General features: G+C 48.8%; 7 protein-coding genes across 7 annotated transcripts; 4 read left to right on the top strand and 3 right to left on the bottom strand.

The window, feature by feature from the left end:
- Nucleotides 1-9: 9 nt before the first annotated feature.
- Nucleotides 10-1,180, top strand: PHATRDRAFT_44529 (predicted protein; the record flags this gene model as incomplete). Its single annotated transcript, XM_002178547.1, has 1 exon — nucleotides 10-1,180. The coding sequence occupies exon 1, from the start codon at nucleotides 98-100 to the stop codon at nucleotides 1,178-1,180; it is 1,083 nt and encodes a 360-aa protein (XP_002178583.1). The 5' UTR covers nucleotides 10-97.
- PHATRDRAFT_54251 (predicted protein) lies at nucleotides 1,166-3,064 on the bottom strand. The gene is made up of 2 exons (XM_002178274.1): nucleotides 2,286-3,064; nucleotides 1,166-2,183 (listed from the first exon to the last, which is right to left on the bottom strand). Exons 1-2 carry the CDS (start codon nucleotides 2,937-2,939, stop codon nucleotides 1,278-1,280), a joined length of 1,560 nt encoding a protein of 519 aa, XP_002178310.1. The 5' UTR covers nucleotides 2,940-3,064; the 3' UTR covers nucleotides 1,166-1,277.
- A 507-nt stretch (nucleotides 3,065-3,571) lies between these two features.
- PHATRDRAFT_44527 (predicted protein) lies at nucleotides 3,572-8,213 on the bottom strand (the record flags this gene model as incomplete). Its single annotated transcript, XM_002178273.1, has 1 exon — nucleotides 3,572-8,213. One exon carries the CDS (start codon nucleotides 8,211-8,213, stop codon nucleotides 3,612-3,614), a length of 4,602 nt encoding a protein of 1,533 aa, XP_002178309.1. The 3' UTR covers nucleotides 3,572-3,611.
- A 382-nt stretch (nucleotides 8,214-8,595) lies between these two features.
- On the bottom strand, nucleotides 8,596-10,295 carry PHATRDRAFT_44526 (predicted protein; the record flags this gene model as incomplete). Its single annotated transcript, XM_002178272.1, has 2 exons — nucleotides 9,591-10,295; nucleotides 8,596-9,510 (listed from the first exon to the last, which is right to left on the bottom strand). Exons 1-2 carry the CDS (start codon nucleotides 10,248-10,250, stop codon nucleotides 8,596-8,598), a joined length of 1,575 nt encoding a protein of 524 aa, XP_002178308.1. The 5' UTR covers nucleotides 10,251-10,295.
- Nucleotides 10,296-12,655: 2,360 nt separating this feature from the next.
- On the top strand, nucleotides 12,656-14,541 carry PHATRDRAFT_44525 (predicted protein; the record flags this gene model as incomplete). Its single annotated transcript, XM_002178546.1, has 2 exons — nucleotides 12,656-13,458; nucleotides 13,529-14,541. Exons 1-2 carry the CDS (start codon nucleotides 12,837-12,839, stop codon nucleotides 14,539-14,541), a joined length of 1,635 nt encoding a protein of 544 aa, XP_002178582.1. The 5' UTR covers nucleotides 12,656-12,836.
- Nucleotides 14,542-14,971: 430 nt separating this feature from the next.
- Nucleotides 14,972-15,573, top strand: PHATRDRAFT_44524 (predicted protein; the record flags this gene model as incomplete). The annotated part of the gene is made up of 2 exons (XM_002178545.1): nucleotides 14,972-15,105; nucleotides 15,184-15,573. The coding sequence occupies 2 exons, from the start codon at nucleotides 14,972-14,974 to the stop codon at nucleotides 15,542-15,544; spliced, it is 495 nt and encodes a 164-aa protein (XP_002178581.1). The 3' UTR covers nucleotides 15,545-15,573.
- A 520-nt stretch (nucleotides 15,574-16,093) lies between these two features.
- Nucleotides 16,094-16,960, top strand: PHATRDRAFT_44523 (predicted protein; the record flags this gene model as incomplete). Its single annotated transcript, XM_002178544.1, has 1 exon — nucleotides 16,094-16,960. One exon carries the CDS (start codon nucleotides 16,094-16,096, stop codon nucleotides 16,958-16,960), a length of 867 nt encoding a protein of 288 aa, XP_002178580.1.
- Between the last annotated feature and the right edge of the window lie 16 nt (nucleotides 16,961-16,976).

The following is a 16,976-nucleotide window of genomic DNA, read 5'->3' as shown; positions in this document are numbered from 1 at the left end:
GTCGAGTGTTTCGTCCATTGCAACCCATCCAGCACTTTAAGCCAAGCCCTTCCTTGAACAACAAACTTTCGAATCCAAAAAGCTTGCAACGCAAACGATGGGTCTCTTGTCGTTTCTCTTGTGCTTGAAGGCACTACAGACGGCAACGGCCTTTGGGAGGCAACCGCTTCGGACGATGCGTGCGTACGCTCCACGGAGCTTACGAAGCACTCCGTTGCCCTTGGCTGGGCAAGCTACGGAGCTGCCGGATTCCCTAGAAGACGCAGCAACCCGTGCCGCGCAGGCGACGGCCAATTTTGCGTCCCAGTCGGGGCCGTTGGCACGCTGCCGGGTAGATTTTGACACCAGCGTTGGCGACGAAACCTACACACTCCTTAAATCTAGTACGGAATTTATGCAAAATTTCGTTTCGGCTTTGTGCTACGCCACCATTCCGGGATTGCAGGAGCAAAGACAGGCGGAAATGATGAAGGTTGCGGAAGCGCGAGCGGAGCTTAAAGTGCTCTTCCAGGAAAACCCTGAAGACGATCGCGTCCGTGAGCTTCAAAAAATGCTTGCTGCGAATGGGCGTGATCCGGACGCGGGTCCGTGGACAGGCCCGGTAGCGCGTGTGTACTTTCCCGATGAAGGCAGTGCGGCTTTGGCACGCCGAGACTGGTTGGGGGTGGATCCGAAGGTACCTCCGTGTGTCCAATTTGCTTCCTGTGGTGGAGTGCAAGTTGGCGACATTCAGAAAGATCGTATTGTCTTTTTCTTTTGTCCAAAGGCGAGCGAAAGTGAATACGTGGAAAAGATTCTAATCAACACGGAAACGACAGCGACAGATTTGCAACTTTCTGTCTTGGTGAATCCAAACTTGGTGGATATGGGAGTCACGGGCTTTGGCATGGCGGGGCGGCGTCTGCGCGAGCGTCTCATTGATCCCTTGCAGAATACTTACTACCTACGAACGTTGCCTTGGGGGGCACTCACCCGGCTCTGGCCCCAGGCCTACAGCGTCTGGCAAGAAGATACCGACGCCGAAGGCGGCTACCGCCTTATTAAAACGTTGGGCCGCCTGCCGTCGAACCCTGAAGTCGAAGATATCTACGATATTGAAAACGGAAACATGGAAGCACGACAGTCGGGCGGACCGCTGGATCAGCTAGCAGACTTTGTCAACGGTATGATGCGATTGTAACTTTTAACTTCAATTCTAGACGCTCATCAACAAATCGTTCGTTGCGCTGCTGCAAACAGCACACTATTTCTAGAAACCTTCCGCGCCACCACAATACTTAAAAACCGTCCGTTTGGAAATTGTACGGGTGCGTGTAAAGGCGATCCATGAAACCCTGCTCACACCATGCCCTGTCTTCAGGCCACTTGGAGGGCCAGTCTATGCACTCGCAAAAGACTTTGTAATGAGTGTCGCGCGTCTCCATGAGCGGTCGAGCGACAGAAATCTTTGTGGGGTCGTCCTCGTTTACCTTGGCGGCCGTATCGGGCTGGCACGATGCAAGAGGATCATCAAGGGGAGCAATACGCTCCTTGAGCAAGCGGTGCATTTCGTCAATTTGACGCTGCGTCACGCGAAGGGGATCTTTCATAAAACGCCAATGGTTCGTCTGTTTACGGCTGCCCCCGATATGACGACCATAGCAGGGTGGGACGGTTTGGCTACCCGAGTAACGGTAGTAATACTCTGTACGGACGTCTACCAAGGGAAAGTAGTTGAACCAAGGTCCAACGTGATCATAGTTCATCAACTCACGATGTTCCTGCGATGAGGTGGATTTGGCGACTTGCTCGGCAACAAAAGCCCCCCAGTCAAAGTCGGGATCGGCTTCGGCGTGGTCGTCTTCGGATAAAATCAGCTTGTGGGGCTTGAAGGTCGCGTTGCTCTGCATTTGTTCGTGATTTTGAAGGATGATATCGTGCACCGACTTGACCTTTGGCCGAAGATTACGAGAGGTCGTGCGAAGTTTGCGCTGACCGTTGCTGATGCTCTGCGTCGTTACAGCCGAATCCGTGTGGCCACGGTTGTAAAAGAAACAACCGGGGTATTCCGTCAAAATCGAAGGCAAACCACATTCCTCGCGCGTCTTTTCCTCCGCTTCACGCCACTGGCAGATGAGCCTATTCAGCATAGGGTAGTCCGGAATATCATCGTAGGCTTCCAAGAAAAAAGCGACCGACGCCATCTAATATTCGAGTCGAAAAGGCAAAGTGCACACACAGGTGAGATATTGGGGGCGTCAGGAGAATGTGAGAGTTTGTGTTCGTGTTTGTCCATTCTATCGTACCTCATTGTCGATTCCTGCTTCCGCTCCAGTGACGGAATAAAAGTGGTACATATGCAATTCGCCATCGTATCTCTTTCCCTCTTGTGTATGCTCCGAAGGGACGTGAAAGTCCATGTGGGAAAGGAACCACCACTGCGAAAAGCCTTTGGAGAAATCAATCCGTCCAAAGCGTTTGCCACTGTCGTCACGACAGGCGATTTCCCATTCTCCGCTCGTCGTTTCCGTGATGGGCTGGACCACCTTCAACGCGTGGCGCTCCACGCTAAAGGCATTGAGCTCTTTCAATGTGTCCCAAGTGCAGGTACTGTCGTAGTAAGCCATCCAGTGCACGTCGATGCACTCGTTTTCGTCGGGATCTCCCGGCACCGCACGATTTCGCTGCAAGTCAATCGGAGATTGATGATGAGTTCCGCAGCTGCTGCTTCCGGCGGGACACCAACGACAAAAGTTATCCTTCAGGCTCCATCCGCGGGACGCTTCGAAGGCATCGGGCCAACCCAGGCAGTTTTCGGTATCGGAGCAGGACACCTGGTCCCAATCTTCCGGTCCGTAATCCGTACCTTCCGTTCCACGGTAGTTGAACCGATCCAGATTACTGCCTTCCTGAGCAGTCGCGAACGAAGCGACGAGACTCCAAAGTAGAAACGAGCGCATGATGTTGTACGCTTGAGGAATTGGTACGCGAGAGAAAATCGGCGGCTTTTTTGTGTAGGACCAATCGTATCCAATGTGCTTCGAACAACTTTGGAATAATGGAGACGGATATGAAACAGGAAATGCTACAATTACTGGAAACACTTTTTCGATTTTGGGGAAAATCGAGTCACCTTGGCGCTCAACCGTTCCATCCGCACGTGTCAATATCGATCGAACGGAAAGTGCGAGGTCGTGTATACAACAGTCCCACACGTTTGTGTCACACGACTCCTTAAATAAAAGAAATAGTTACGGAATCTCTTGCATATATGCTGGATTCGTGGCGCCAACCATTTTCCACACCGAAAGCTCGTCGGGCACGAGCAAACCAGTGAGGGGACGGTTGAATCTCGAGAATCCAGGGTCGTCCGTTGATTTCGCAGCATTGCCTATATTTCTACGGCATATCAAGACAGGTACCGAGCGCGACCGCACCGTTTTTAGATATATTTATACCTTTATACGTGGGATTCATAGACCAGGGACAGAACTACGTACGAAAAAGGCGGCGGATCGCATCTTTGCTCGTAAGCAGACTTTGTGACCGTGCTCTGGACAGACGATTCGTATAGGTAGCTATCTCGTTAATTGTAAAGGGAGGGAAACTTATATTATTGCCCCGGATCGAAATTACATAGTAATAGCAGTCGCTAGCTTGGCAGGCCTCACACACGTTTTCTTGGCCTTGGTTACCAGCCGCTTCAATTCGGTCGCCGGGACTAGATAGCAACGTTGCCGATCGACGGGATCGGCTCGACTCAAAATACCAACCACGCGACCTTCGTCGTTCACACACGGACCACCACTGTGTCCCGAAATTGTCGGGCACATGATCACGATTTCTTCGCGTGGCGAAAACGTCTTGCCCGACGAATTGGATGAGTGCGATCCGTCGTCGGAAATCGCAGCTTTGAACTTTTTGCAGATATAGCCCTTGGCAAAGTCAGCGGACCGGTTTACGTGTTTGCCCAGCTCAAAGACACCTTCACCTCCTTGGTTGAACCCGAGGATGCGGACAGACTCCTCTAGCTCGAATCGGTTCGTCATTTTCAACGAACGGAGTTTTTCGGACTCCACAGCCTCGTAGTCTAAAGAAATCTCGGTTTGATTCACACAGCCCGTGCCTTCATCGTCAACGTCTTCAGCCATTTTGCTCGTAACACGCACAACGCATGCGTCTACGTTGTGGACGTCGCTCAGCACGATCTCACCAAAGTAGCGGAAGACTGCGTTGTGCCCTTCATCGGGAATGATTCCAATCACAACCTTGGCGTCGGGTAAACCGAAGAAAGGAACCCCAAACCTGGGCCCCTCTTCCATGTCGTAGAGAACATGAGCAGCTGTTACTACCAACCCAAGACGTTTGTCGACGATGAATCCAGATCCAACGTTTCGAATCTCCTTTTGCTGCGCATCCCATAGACCCACCAGTACAACGCTGGGCAGCATCTCGGGAACAGGCTTGGACACTCGTTGAGAATGAGACGATTCCACGGCTGGCGTTTTTACTTCGGCATCTTTGGCGTTGCCAGAAATTAGGCTGCTGTCGACACGATGTCCACGCATGCATCGAACAACTGCGTCTTTGCGCTCAACGGCAGCAACGACACTATCCCACCCCCATGTACAAGCATTACTTGGACTTGAGTGGGCGAGACATTCTGGACATACCACTTGCGAATCCACGTTGGGGTACGTAGAGAGCGATGACCGAACCGAGTCCAATACAACCTCAAAGCCACCCTTCCACAACTTGCGTCCATGGTGGCCTACCTGACCTTTCCCACTGACTATAACCCGATGCATACTGGCGCGCATCGCATCTGACGCGACACATTGACTTGAGCTCTGATCAACAACCGTCACGAAAACTTCCACAAAACTTTCCCGTAGCTCCCCACTGTCCTGATCGGCAAATACAGTCCCGATCTTTACAAGAACTGAAGTCTTCCAACACATGATTTGATGCACCTTGATGCGACCGATCGCTTGTGTATCATGCTCTTCCAGAAACTGGTGCAAGGACCCCCGTCCTATTGGTACCGTGTGCGACCGCTGAGGATACTCCTGTTTGGGAGTTCCTTGGAAGTCTTGAGAAAATTCATACAGGTCCTTCAGCAATTCGACGGACACATGCTCCATGAGATCCGATGGGGCACCATCGCGGAACAACCAGGAGTAACACAAGGTGGTCATCCAACTTTCACTGGATTTGAACGTCCAAACATCCCGAGGATCCGTTTGCGTCAAGAGACTAGGTATAAAAAACACTTCAGACTGCACCGGTTGGTCCAAGGCCATTGTCGGTGGTGGCGAAGCTCGTAGGGGCAGTAGAACACCGGAGTGGACCAATAGTCGTTCCAAAAAGTAAAACATGGTCGGCGCCGTGGTGGCACTTTCCGTCAGCTCGGCATACCGATCCGATGCTTCGCGCATGAAACTCATGGACTGCCAAAGCATGCGCGCATCGCTATCGCTGAGCAATGGACAGCTCGCCGTGCTACTGACGAGCACTTTTGTAATTTCGCTCTCGGGAAATTTCTGGTCGCTGTAAATACATTGCATATTCATGAATCTTCTAGTTTCGGTCAACTCACGCTTAAGGTCATTGCGGAGAATGCATGACAAGGCTGACACAAGCCACTTTCGACTAAGGATAATGTATCGCGATAGAACTTCATCATCTGACGTTCCAAAGTATAGAATTTCGCCAATGCTCGATAAAAAGTGCAAAGCTTGGACTACTGTAGCCATATCCAAGCCCGGACCGAGCTCACCCAATAAATGATCTAGCAAGATAAGCTTGTGATCTTGTTTGAGTCGCCGGACCGTATCCAGTACCCTGCCTGTCCCCGTCGGTACTGGTGCACCCATGTGTTCAAATACAGATCGCGATGAATCTGTGGCTATGGCCACCATTGTTTCCTGCAGCTGTTCGATCCCTGACCCGGTCACCTCGTCGACACAAAGAATCGTATCTTGGCCCAGCAACAGTTTCGGAGAATATTCGCTCCCATCAAAACGATGGAGGTGGTTCTCGAGAAGATTCTGCATTGTATCACATCGTCGCTTGACCTCTATTTCGTTCATGTGGGAAGGGATAAGAGCTACCGGCAAAATGGCGGACCCAGGTCCGCGCAAGGCAATCGTATCCACCCAAGATAGAAGGCGTGTTTGTATGTCTGCGTACAAGGCCCGATCAGCCTGACGGTTGGCTTCTTCCCGCAAGAAATCGTCTTCGTATTCTTCTTCGTCCTCGGAACTGTCGAAGCAATCTTCGCCGTCATGCCGACGACTGGGACAACGATTCGTAGCCACGTTTTGACAAGCCAAATCCCACACCAACAAATACAGGCACGAGGAAGAAAAGAAAAGTGCCTGAGTTGCGGCGTGCGCACCGAAATTAGGCGCCCCGTGGTCTCGGGACGTCGCACCTTGGACTTCCCATATTGCAAACTTTACGTCCGACCTGGGCGACCAGGAGTGTACGTCGACTCCCAAAGTGACGCGCTTTCGTCCCCTTTTATGACTTTGCCGGATGGCTCGGGCGACATAGGATTTGTCCACGCCTGGTGCTCCAACCATGACTACTTTCAGCATATCGTTGTGTACGTGCGCATCGCTGCCAGTGGCGAGACTGAGCGGAACCGAAGACCCGTCTGACTTGACTCGTTTCGGACGCAGGGGCTGGGCAGCCGTGCTTTCTGACGCCTCCAGATCCGATACGGTTTCGAGTGCGGCTCTCCGCAGCATACTTTCAAAATCGGGGGCTTCGGCCTTGTCCACCTTGTAGTCGGCATCAAAAGGTACGACGCTGGCTACGAGAGAATCGTCCTTTTTCAAGGCCTCGTCGCTGTCGTATTCTACGTAGGCTTCCGCAGCAAAGCCGGTCGGCAGGACACCAGCCTCGAGAACGTCCGCCGTTGTCCCAACAAATCTGGCTTCGACGGACGCAGCTCTTCCTCCTGAAAACATGTTGCTCGCGTCCAAGGTTTCCTGAATCGGTGTCATGGGAGGCATAGGGGGTCGAATCGACGCGGCCGACCGATTGGCGAGCGCAGAAATTGTGGTAAAAGTGGCAGGGCGCGGACCCGTACGCGACGAGAATTCACCCGAACGGCTTTCGAATATGTCTGGCGACGTCTCGTCATCAAAGTCGTCGTTCTCTCCACCACTGCTGTCAGTCCGCCGCCAAGAACGTCGTTTTCCACGGCGTTTGTCTTTCTTCCTGGGGGGAGATTTGGGATTATTGTTGGAATTGATCCCACCGTTGTTTGTGGTGTGATTCAGAGTGGTTATAGAATCAGCTCCCGACGGCGCGGTTAAGAAGTCGGCGGAAAGAGACGGTAACGAAGATCCGTCGTGCGAGGTGTGCGCCGAGGAGTCATCGACGTGGTGCACATGCGATTGCGCGCTTTCCTTACTTGACGCTCGACGGAGACCGTTCTTACGCTTAAAAATCTTTCCAAGCTTCCGGACACCTCTGCGGACGCGATTCGGTTGACACGACTTGACGGCGGGATGGTCGGGGTGATACCTGGCGCGCAACGAAAAGTGTCGTTCAAATTCCTGATTCTGCAAATGGCGGACGAGACCGTCCTGCTCGGCCGCGTTGGGCGGCGGGGGCGGCATGAGCACCAGTTCGCCGTCAACGAGTATGAATTCGGCATCCTCGTGTTCGTCGTCCAGATCATTGATGGTTCGGGCCGACACCGTCGCCGTGGATTCCATAAATGCCGCCGCGGCCTCGGAGCGCATGGCCAGAGCGTCCGACTCACTACGCACGGAGAGTGGGCGATAGGCATCGCTGTCGTCGTCTTCTACTCGATTGTGGGTTCCGTGAGGGCGTGTACCAGTTCCATCTCGCTGTGCAGTCGACGACGACTCTTGTTGCTGCCAGGCTGACTCGATTTGGTCCATCCCCGTACGGACCAGATCGCGTACAAACGTGGCTACGGGATACGAGTACGCAGGTCGACGATCTTCCGCTTCCGGGGATCGATCGGGCCAGATCACGGCGGGAGCCACCGGAGTGGAAGGCGGCGGCGGTGCCGGATTCCATTCGCGCAGCAACACGGGAGGTCCTTCTTCCGGTGCAAGGACTGGAGCCTGGGTGACGCTGCCTTCGGTATTCTGGTTCGTACTGTGGCTATTACTGTCACTACCACAACGGCTCCTTCCCCCATTACTACTGCTCCCACTTCCGGGACGCAACGGTTCGTTTGTCGACATGTTGTAACGTATGGTGATAACGTCGTCAATGTACCTACTGCCGCAGCAACCAGAAGGATGTTTCGAGCTCACTTCTCGGAGTTCCTTTTTGTCTTCGATTACATGCGTCAAAATGATTCTCCACTACTCTAGCAGCTCGACCGACCTACTACGAGAGAGAAAGAGATGTTCGGAACATCCGTGTGTATTTGCTATGCGTAAATAGGGTTATAGGATCTGCCCGTCAGTACAAAACAAGTCGTGTTTTGCAAAACCCGGAGTTTACTGTGCCTGCATGTTCATCCAGATGGATCCGTTCACCGAGACTCACTGTCAGAGTTCTACGGTGTCCCGCAGACTTTAAACCGAGCATTCTTCATCGGCGAACTATGTTGTGCAGATGTTAAAACCCGTCTGTTTCAAAGTTGTAAGGATGGTTGAACAATCGATCTTGCAAACCCTTTTTGCACCATTCCACATCTTCCGGAAACTTGGAGCGCCAGTCTTCACACTCACAAAACACCTTGTAGTGGGTACTGCGTGTTTCCATTACGGGGCGCGCCACAGAAATCTTGGTCGGGTCGTTCTCGTCTACCTTGGCAGCTGTATCGGGTTCGCATGAGGCCAGTGGATCGTCTACGGAAGCAATGCGTTCCTTCAAAAGGCGATGCATCTCATCCACTTGGCGCTGGGTTACCCGAATAGGATCCTTCAGGACTCTCCAATGGTTGGTCTGACGACGATTATTTCCTTCGAAAAAACGCCCGTAACAGGGTGGGACAGTCTGGGTTCCGGAATAACGGTAGTAGTACTCGGTGCGTACCCCCAACATGGGAAAATAGTTGAACCAAGGACCCACGTGATCGTAATTTAGAAGCTGGCGATTTCCTTGTGTAATGTTGGCATTCCCGTCTTGGCGGGTAACAAACTTTTCCCAGTCGAAATTGGGATCGGCCTCAGCGTGATCCTCTTCGGAATGCAACAACCTTTTGGGTGTGTAAGAAGAGTTTGTCTGACTCTGGGCGTAGTTGTAAAGGATAAGGTCGTGAACCGACATGGATTTAGGTCGCAGGTTGCGACTTTTTTGACGAAGATTTCTCTGTGTGCCGTCTTGTGTGAGGGCAATAGTGTTGAAACCGTCAATGGTATGCCCCCTCTGATAGTAAAAGCATCCAGGATACTCCGTCTCGACCGACGGTAAACCACATTCTTCTCGAGTCTTGTCTTCGACTTGGCGCCACTGACAAATGAGACGATTTAACATGGGATAGTCGGGAACGTCATCGTAGGCCTCGAGGAAAATAGTTACAGACGCCATCTACAAGAGAGTGAAAAGATTCGGGGTCAAAAATCAGGTGCAACACCTTACGACTACAAAACTTGTGCGGAACGACTCACCTCGTTGTTTGTACTGGATTGGGATCCAGGAATAGAGTAAAAATGATACAAATGAATCTCTCCGTCGTATCTCTTGCCCTCTTGCGTATGCTCCGAAGGTACATGGATATCCATATGGGACATTAGCCACCACTCAGAAAATCCCTTCGAAAAGTCGATTCGCCCAAACCGCCGACCAGAAGCATTACGACACGCTAGACGGTAATCTCCACTTGCCAATTGTTCAATGGGTTGGTTGACCTTCAAAGCGTGACGCTCAATCGAAAACGCGTTGAGGGCTTTCAAGTTCTCCCAGTCGCAGGTGCTGTCATAGTAGGCCATCCAATGGACGTCAATGCATTCCTTCTCCTCCGGATCTCCTGGAACCGCTCGATTGCGCTGCAAGTCAATAGGAGATTGATGATGAATTCCACATTGTCTCGTGCCTAGAGGACACCAACGGCAGTGATTTTCTCCCAAATCCCAGCCGCGGGCCGTTTCAAAGCCGTCCGGCCAACCAAGGCAGGTTTCGGTATCAGTACAGGAAACCTGGTCCCAATCTTCTGGACCGTAATCGGTGCCGTCCGTCCCACGGTAGTTAAACCGATCCAGATCCCGTCCAGTCTGCGCAGTTGTAAATGCAATGAGAGTGCACAATAGTACTGATGGAAGACCCACCATGGCTACCAAAATCTGATAAAGGTACAAGAAGCCAGCTAACGTAAGTGGAAACACAATATGAAATTTATGGGTAAGAGGGAACTTTTTGGCCCTGAGAAAAGAGGCAGCATTCCAGAGTCCTGCAACCGTTTTATACGACCGACTTGCTCGTCTGTGTGCCCACATAACTTTAGAGCACGTGCGGACTATCTTTGTACTCTCTTCCTCAACGGATTTGTCCCCGGGTGAAATTTCTTTCTTTATATATTATTTAGCTGACGACACTGCCAAACCAGTCGTGGGGTTGTAAGCGTTGCAGGGTAGAGTATTCTACAAGTATGAATTGAACTCCGGAATCCCGGACTTCACCTACATGGGAAAGGTTCTCATGACTTTGAGTACTACCTATTTGGCTCCGTGTAGGAATTTACAATTAGATTAAATTAGTCTAATAAGTCACTTCGTAAGCTGGTACGACTGTTGTAGTCACCAGATCGCTGAACAAGGAAGCCAGTTCATTGATGATCTGATGGCTGCGTTTTTCCCATTAGTACGTGCACTACCCAAACCATGGTATTGTCTTTATACAGTTTTTACAGTAGAAGACAACTCCCTACTTTGAAAAAAACAGACCTTGTAGCCCTCCGTTCTTGAGAGAATTCTACCTGCTTACGAATGTATTTGTAGAATACGACGAAAGAGTAGAAGTTGGGGAAAAGCCTCGTAGAGGCTCCGATTGTTTTAATTGGTAGGTTTTTAGATTGAGATTGTGAGACTAAAATATAGATTCCAAAATGAAACCTTTTGTGTTGGAAACAGAATGTACGAACGTAGAAACCCCGTAGCCAATGTACTGGCTATCGAACCATTGACATAGTTTTTGTCGAGACGATTGGATCACATATGTGATGGCCAAACCATCGAGTTCGGATGGTGCCAACAGTATCTGTTGACAACTTTCATCTAGGGAAACCGTATGGTAATCAGGAATATTTCCGGTTTGATAAGACGAGTCGTCTTATACGCCTCATGTAACGGAAACCAGAGTTGTGTATGTTGCAAACATTTGGATGCATAACGCAAATATTTGGTTTCCTATGAGACGCTTCTTATTTTCCTCCGGCATGCCACACACGGGTAATGAACCCGACGAGGACAGTCGTCTGGCCACTGCGTCTGTCCTACGACAGAGCCAGGAAAAAGGAAATGGCAACGAGGCCAATATCTAGAGCTAGTGAATCCTAGATAGATGTTCCAACAAACAATGCTAAAGCTCAGCAATTCTATCTACAACGTAGTATCAAATTGTAGCATTGTGTGGCTATAATTTATCATTCTCAACATACAGTCGTTATCATCCAACTGCAAAATGTATTCTAACTTGCTCTATCTTATCACTCAATCTGAAGAGATAAACACGACCATAAGTTCCAATGGATTTCAGCACCCTTATTGTTAGCGCTTTTTTATACACCCTGTGAATAGAAGAAAAACTGAACAGCAGTCAAAAGTTACCAGTCACTTTTTTGGGAGGTGTGCAAATTTAAACTTCAAATCATTCTGTGAGGCTACGTAAGACCAACGATTCCCCGCCATTTTCACATTCTAGTAGAGCCATTTCCTTCACTGCTTCAGTCATTACCTGGACAAAACCTAGGATTGTTACTCCGTGAAGCAAATAAGGCCTGAACGGGACCTTTGCACAAGTATTGACCATCAAAAATGACCAACTGCGTGGTCTTCTCTCTTCTCTCCACGATAGATCCCACCACAGAAACGCAATGGAAGGTAACTGTGGTGATTGCTTTAGTACAAAGCTGTCTGCAAAGGCGTTAGAGAGAGGTCGTCTCCATTTATCGTGTGAGCAAAACATGACGGATCTGACTGTCACTCGCAGAAAGAATTACACACCCTCTGATTGTTACCGACTTTCGTTATTTTCTTTCCATGCTCAATATACTTTTGCTGTATCAGCGTTCATAGCTTGAAAGGTTTAGGTAGTTGGTGCCTTGTTGCCATTTAAACCTTACTTTAGTTAGAGGAATGCAGAAATTTCGAACCCGAGAGTCTACACAACTCACTCGGAATATAACATCCGTTAATTGACTTACGCGGTTTTTCCTCAGGAACCAATTGGTGGTGAAGGCGATAGGACGAGGCTGTTTTTGTTGCCGTCGTTGGTTGGGGTCTCTGATGTACTACAGAGAAAAGAAAATGTATACATTTTTTCTACATATCCTAATCTAGCTTAATGAGAATTCCAGTTAGCCTTTTGTGATCACAAATATAGAAAAATTTGGCCATAATTACTTTTATCGATTTTTATACGATTTCTTCCCAAACCTCGTTAATTCCAGTTAACAATAGATATAACGTAATTTTGATTTTGTAAATGCATTTCCGAGTTTCTAGCCAGTCATCGACAACTTGATGTGAATTCGCATATCGTTGGGGAAAGAAAACGCCATGTTTCATGGTTTCGCCGTAGGCAGATTCTAGAACACTGACTGCTCCTACCGAGCTACCAACTGGTCTCGATCTGCTCTTGTGCGGAGAGACGATATACTAGGCATTTTGGAGTGTCATACCTCAAGTCGTTGTTCAACAATGGTAAGGATTGACACCAAAAGCCGGTCGCCAAAGCCAATTGGTGTGTTGTGTACGAGTCAAATCTTCAGGTTTGTCGCATTTGTATTAGCCGTTTTCGTTGCTGTCCAGACAATAAGCATCCTGCAGTCGACACCACACCCTCGAATCGGCGAAATAGGTGCACTTTCTGTGACATCTCCGGTTTTGCGTAGCCCTCATGACTTGGAGCAATGTCGATTCTACTTGGCCGAGTCGGCCATTCCACATGGAGGTCTTGGTCTATTTGCAGGCGTGGGCCTTCTAAAAGGTGATATGGTAGGATTCCCAGACATCTGCATTTTTGTTTCTGATGCACCGGACCACTGGACCCATTTGAGATCACACACGTTTGGCTGGGCATCGTTTTTTGGTCAATATGAGGGAAAGAATTCTCGTGCTGCCTGCGAAGGGTTTGCCACCACGTTCAACACAATGCCGTTGACACATATTAATACAAAACTTAAATCTCCAGTTCAACCAACGAACGCCGGCCTTGAACGCGGAAGCCAACCGGGAGCAGGAGCAATTACTCATCACTACGGAATGCATGCAGAAGCTCTTGATGTCATACCTGCTGGATTTGAGTTCACAATAGACTATGGTAAGCTTGGTCACTTGTACAGCGTCTTTGTATCTCTCTCCGATATCTTATTTTATGAAATCTACCGCAGGCGATTGGGATTTTGACGACAACCAAGAGTACACTAAGCCGCAGCGGACGATACCGAACTTGAAAGAAACAGGGTGGTGCATTGATAACATTGACATTCGTCAAGCAATGGATCCGTTTATGGGACGCGGTGCATTTGCAAAAAGATTCCTTGCATCGGGAACGGTAGTCGCTCCAGCCCCCTTACAGTGCTTTGAAGACAGAGCCGTCTTTCAAAAGACGAAACCAGAGCAACTCTACGTTAACTATTGTCTACAACCGAAAAACTCAAAGATGATCTTCTTTCCGTATGGTCCAGGCGTCGGGCTCATTAACCACAGTATCGATAAAGCAAATGTGGAATTCAAATGGTCCAGAAATGCCATGCATCATAGTGGTTGGTTAAGTCTCAGTTATAATGACTTTTGGAAAGTCGCAACACCTGGTGGTCTCATTCTGGATGTTGTAGCAACTCGAGATATTTTGCCGGGTGAAGAGCTCTTTCTGAATTATGGGACCGACTGGGACACAGCTTGGGGGAAGCATGTGCAGGAATGGCTACCTCCAAATGGGGCAAACGATTACATTTACCCGGAAGACATGGACGAAACTGGCATTTTGCGCACACTGCAGGAACAGAAAATAAACCCTTACCCAGAGAATCTAGCCCTACTTTGCAATACTCCTGATTGGGAACGTAAAGAATCATATCATATTGATTGGGCGGAACCTGAGCACGAATGGGCCGAAGGTATGGTTTATTGCCATATAATAGAGAGGACGATAGCGAAGAACGGTGATGTCGAGTATACGGTTGCCCTGGATTTTCACACACAAAAAGGGAAGAAAACGACAAGAAGCTACAATGACTCGAAACCTTTCGAGAGACAATATGTCGATCGAAAAGTACCACGCAGAGCAATTCGATGGATTGAAAAACCATACTATGACGACGAACACATGGAAAGGGCTTTTCGCCATCCAATATCCTTTCCCAAGGACCTGGTTCCTAGTGCCTGGAAAACGAAGCTGTAGGATGAACTGAGATAAGCCCGTTGATTCAACCACAGTAGATTTTAGACGCGATCAAACAGACTCTTGTGAATTAGTTGGAAACACTTCCTGCACCAGGATCAACTTTAAGAGTACAGGGTGTTAGCAGGTAAAATTACCTTATAATTATATCCTCGATTGTGGATAACGCGTACCCTTCCTTTCCCGGTCACAAAGAGTTGACGTCTTTTCCATTTCAGGCTGTTTAGGTCATTTGTGGTCATCCTAATTCTCTGCAATAGATTCCTAGCATTAACACACCATGTGACAAAATGCCAACCAATTTGATTTTGCATTTCTCCAAGTAAGGAAATATTTTACCTAATTCGTACTCTCATTTGAATCATTACATTCCGTAGCCCTTCAATTCAATTTACTCCTTCCTCTTCAAGACGATTCATTCATATCTATCATGGACGATTTTGATATGGGCCTGCTTGACGACAACACCTACAAGGTCTCTGTCCTGCGGCAGAAAATGCTGGGAATAGCACCGGTTTTTATGTATCGCATACCGAAAGTCTCAGATGCTGATGACGAATATTTGTAAGTCATCAGATAAACTACGCATTCTTAAAAACATCATTGTTCGCTGACTTTGTTTGCCTGGTGTGATTCTTAAAGGGCCAACGAGTGGAATCTCCGCAAACCACTGCAACAGTGCTCTCTGCGTATCGAACGCCGCGGCGATGTGTTACTGGTTGTTTTTACATACAAAAACGAAGGAAGCCCGCCAAAGCTGTTTGCCGTCAGCAAGATTCTACTGGACGACTATGATCTTTCTCATTTTGTCCAGCCCGTTGGTGATTCCAGTCGGTACTTTGCCATTCGTGTTACGGATGAAAAAGAAGGTCGCGAAGCTGTCATCGGACTCGGCTTCCGCGAGAGAGAAGAAGCCGCCGATTTCTCTCAATGTCTGATCAACTTCAACAGTGCGATTTTCAAAGAGCGACTTGCCCGAGGTGCAGAGATGGCTCATCAATGAGATTAAGAAAAACATATACAAATTGATACTGCTTGTGGCGATTTCTCAGATGCAATTATGGCGTAGGACAACAATGCCAATAAATTGAAGTCATTTACTCTTAATATTGGTTCCTCCCAAACATGCACCTTTTGTTGTAGGACTCCAGTGTCTTCTAGGAGTCAGACAAATTCTTAGAAGCAAGGGGAAAGAATGCAACACCAAAAGGTTCAGCAGAATTGGAAGTGCATGGTTGATCCGGCAACTCTTCGACGCAAGCAGTCTCACTGCAGATCAAGTGAATTATTATTTTGGTGGCCAAGAATGACCCGAAATTATATAGAAATCTGCAGGGATTCCGCAAATATATTAAATGATAAAAAACTCAAATTGGTGGTTGCTATCTGGGTCATTCAACAAGGCGTTGACTGTGAATACCTGATTTTGGTAACAACCTCTCCCTCGAGCCAACGTAAAACAGAAAAACGAAACGTTCGTCGCAATCTTGTACCAACTACTTTTCCGGTAAAAACGGAGTGGAAGAGCAAATACCACGGCTCACCGATAACAATGCCGAAAAGCGACAGCGACAATGATTCCGACTCTTCTGGAGATGAGTCGTGTAGTGAGCCTGGAATGCTCGGTGCTTTCATCAAGGTACAAGAGCGTAAAAGAGGCGACCTCACACAGTTTGAAGGGTTTGAAGAAGGAGATGATGGTACAGTTGTTCAAAAGATGAAAAATATTCTTTCTTTGCGAGAGTCGCTTGGCATGGACAGAGACACAGCCTTCGAAGCTGAACAAGAACGCAAAGCAGCTGACAAGAGACGTATGGCCACGATGTCGGTCGAAGAACGAATGCAGTATGAAGAGACCCAGACAGGGGACATCATGTCCAAAATCCGTGATAGGCATCTCAAAAAACAAAAAGAATTGAAAGAAATGAAAAAGCGGGATGATGGTGAGCGAGCCGTAAAATCCGGTTTAATTCGTCGTGCGTCGACTGACCCCGCGGATGAGTCGTTGCTGCTGCCGCAGGAGAAACTGAAGAAAAAGAAAAATAAGCCTGTCGACGGAGAGCCCCTATCCACTACTTCTAGGGTCGGATTACGACAGAAGAGCAAGCGTGGAATTGAGAAACCTAAGGTTTCGTTGGACCAAGGAGATTCAGCAAAGCGAGAAAAGAAGAAGAAACCCGTTGATCAGGTCCCAATGCAGCACAAAGCCGTACGTGAAGCTCGCACTAGTGAAGACGCTGGTTTAATGAAGAAAAAGAAAAAAAGTAAGACCATTGACGGTGTCCTCGACACTGACAGTGCGTCCCGGAAACGACTTGCAAAAAAGAAGAAACCGAAGGAACTGAACGTTTGTGAAGCCCAGTCCCAGCTTGACGTGGAGAAAAAGAGACACAAGAAGAAGCGACCGGAAGCGCTATAACATGAGCGAAACGCGA

The sequence above is a fragment of the Phaeodactylum tricornutum genome, chromosome 4, assembly GCF_000150955.2.
Source record: "Phaeodactylum tricornutum CCAP 1055/1 chromosome 4, whole genome shotgun sequence".
NCBI classification, from domain to species: Eukaryota; Bacillariophyta; class Bacillariophyceae; order Surirellales; family Neidiaceae; genus Phaeodactylum; species Phaeodactylum tricornutum.
Note: the sequence above shows the minus strand (reverse complement) of the source record. Positions and strands in the feature narration are given on the sequence as shown.

Bases quoted from the DNA above. Each gene is read 5' to 3' on its own strand.
- PHATRDRAFT_54251 (XM_002178274.1), bottom strand. From the start codon at position 2,939: ATGCGCTCGTTTCTACTTTGGAGTCTCGTCGCTTCGTTCGCGACTGCT. The intron at 2,184-2,285 runs GTACGATAGAAT...CTCGAATATTAG, and splicing joins AAGCAGGAATCGACAATGAG to ATGGCGTCGGTCGCTTTTTT.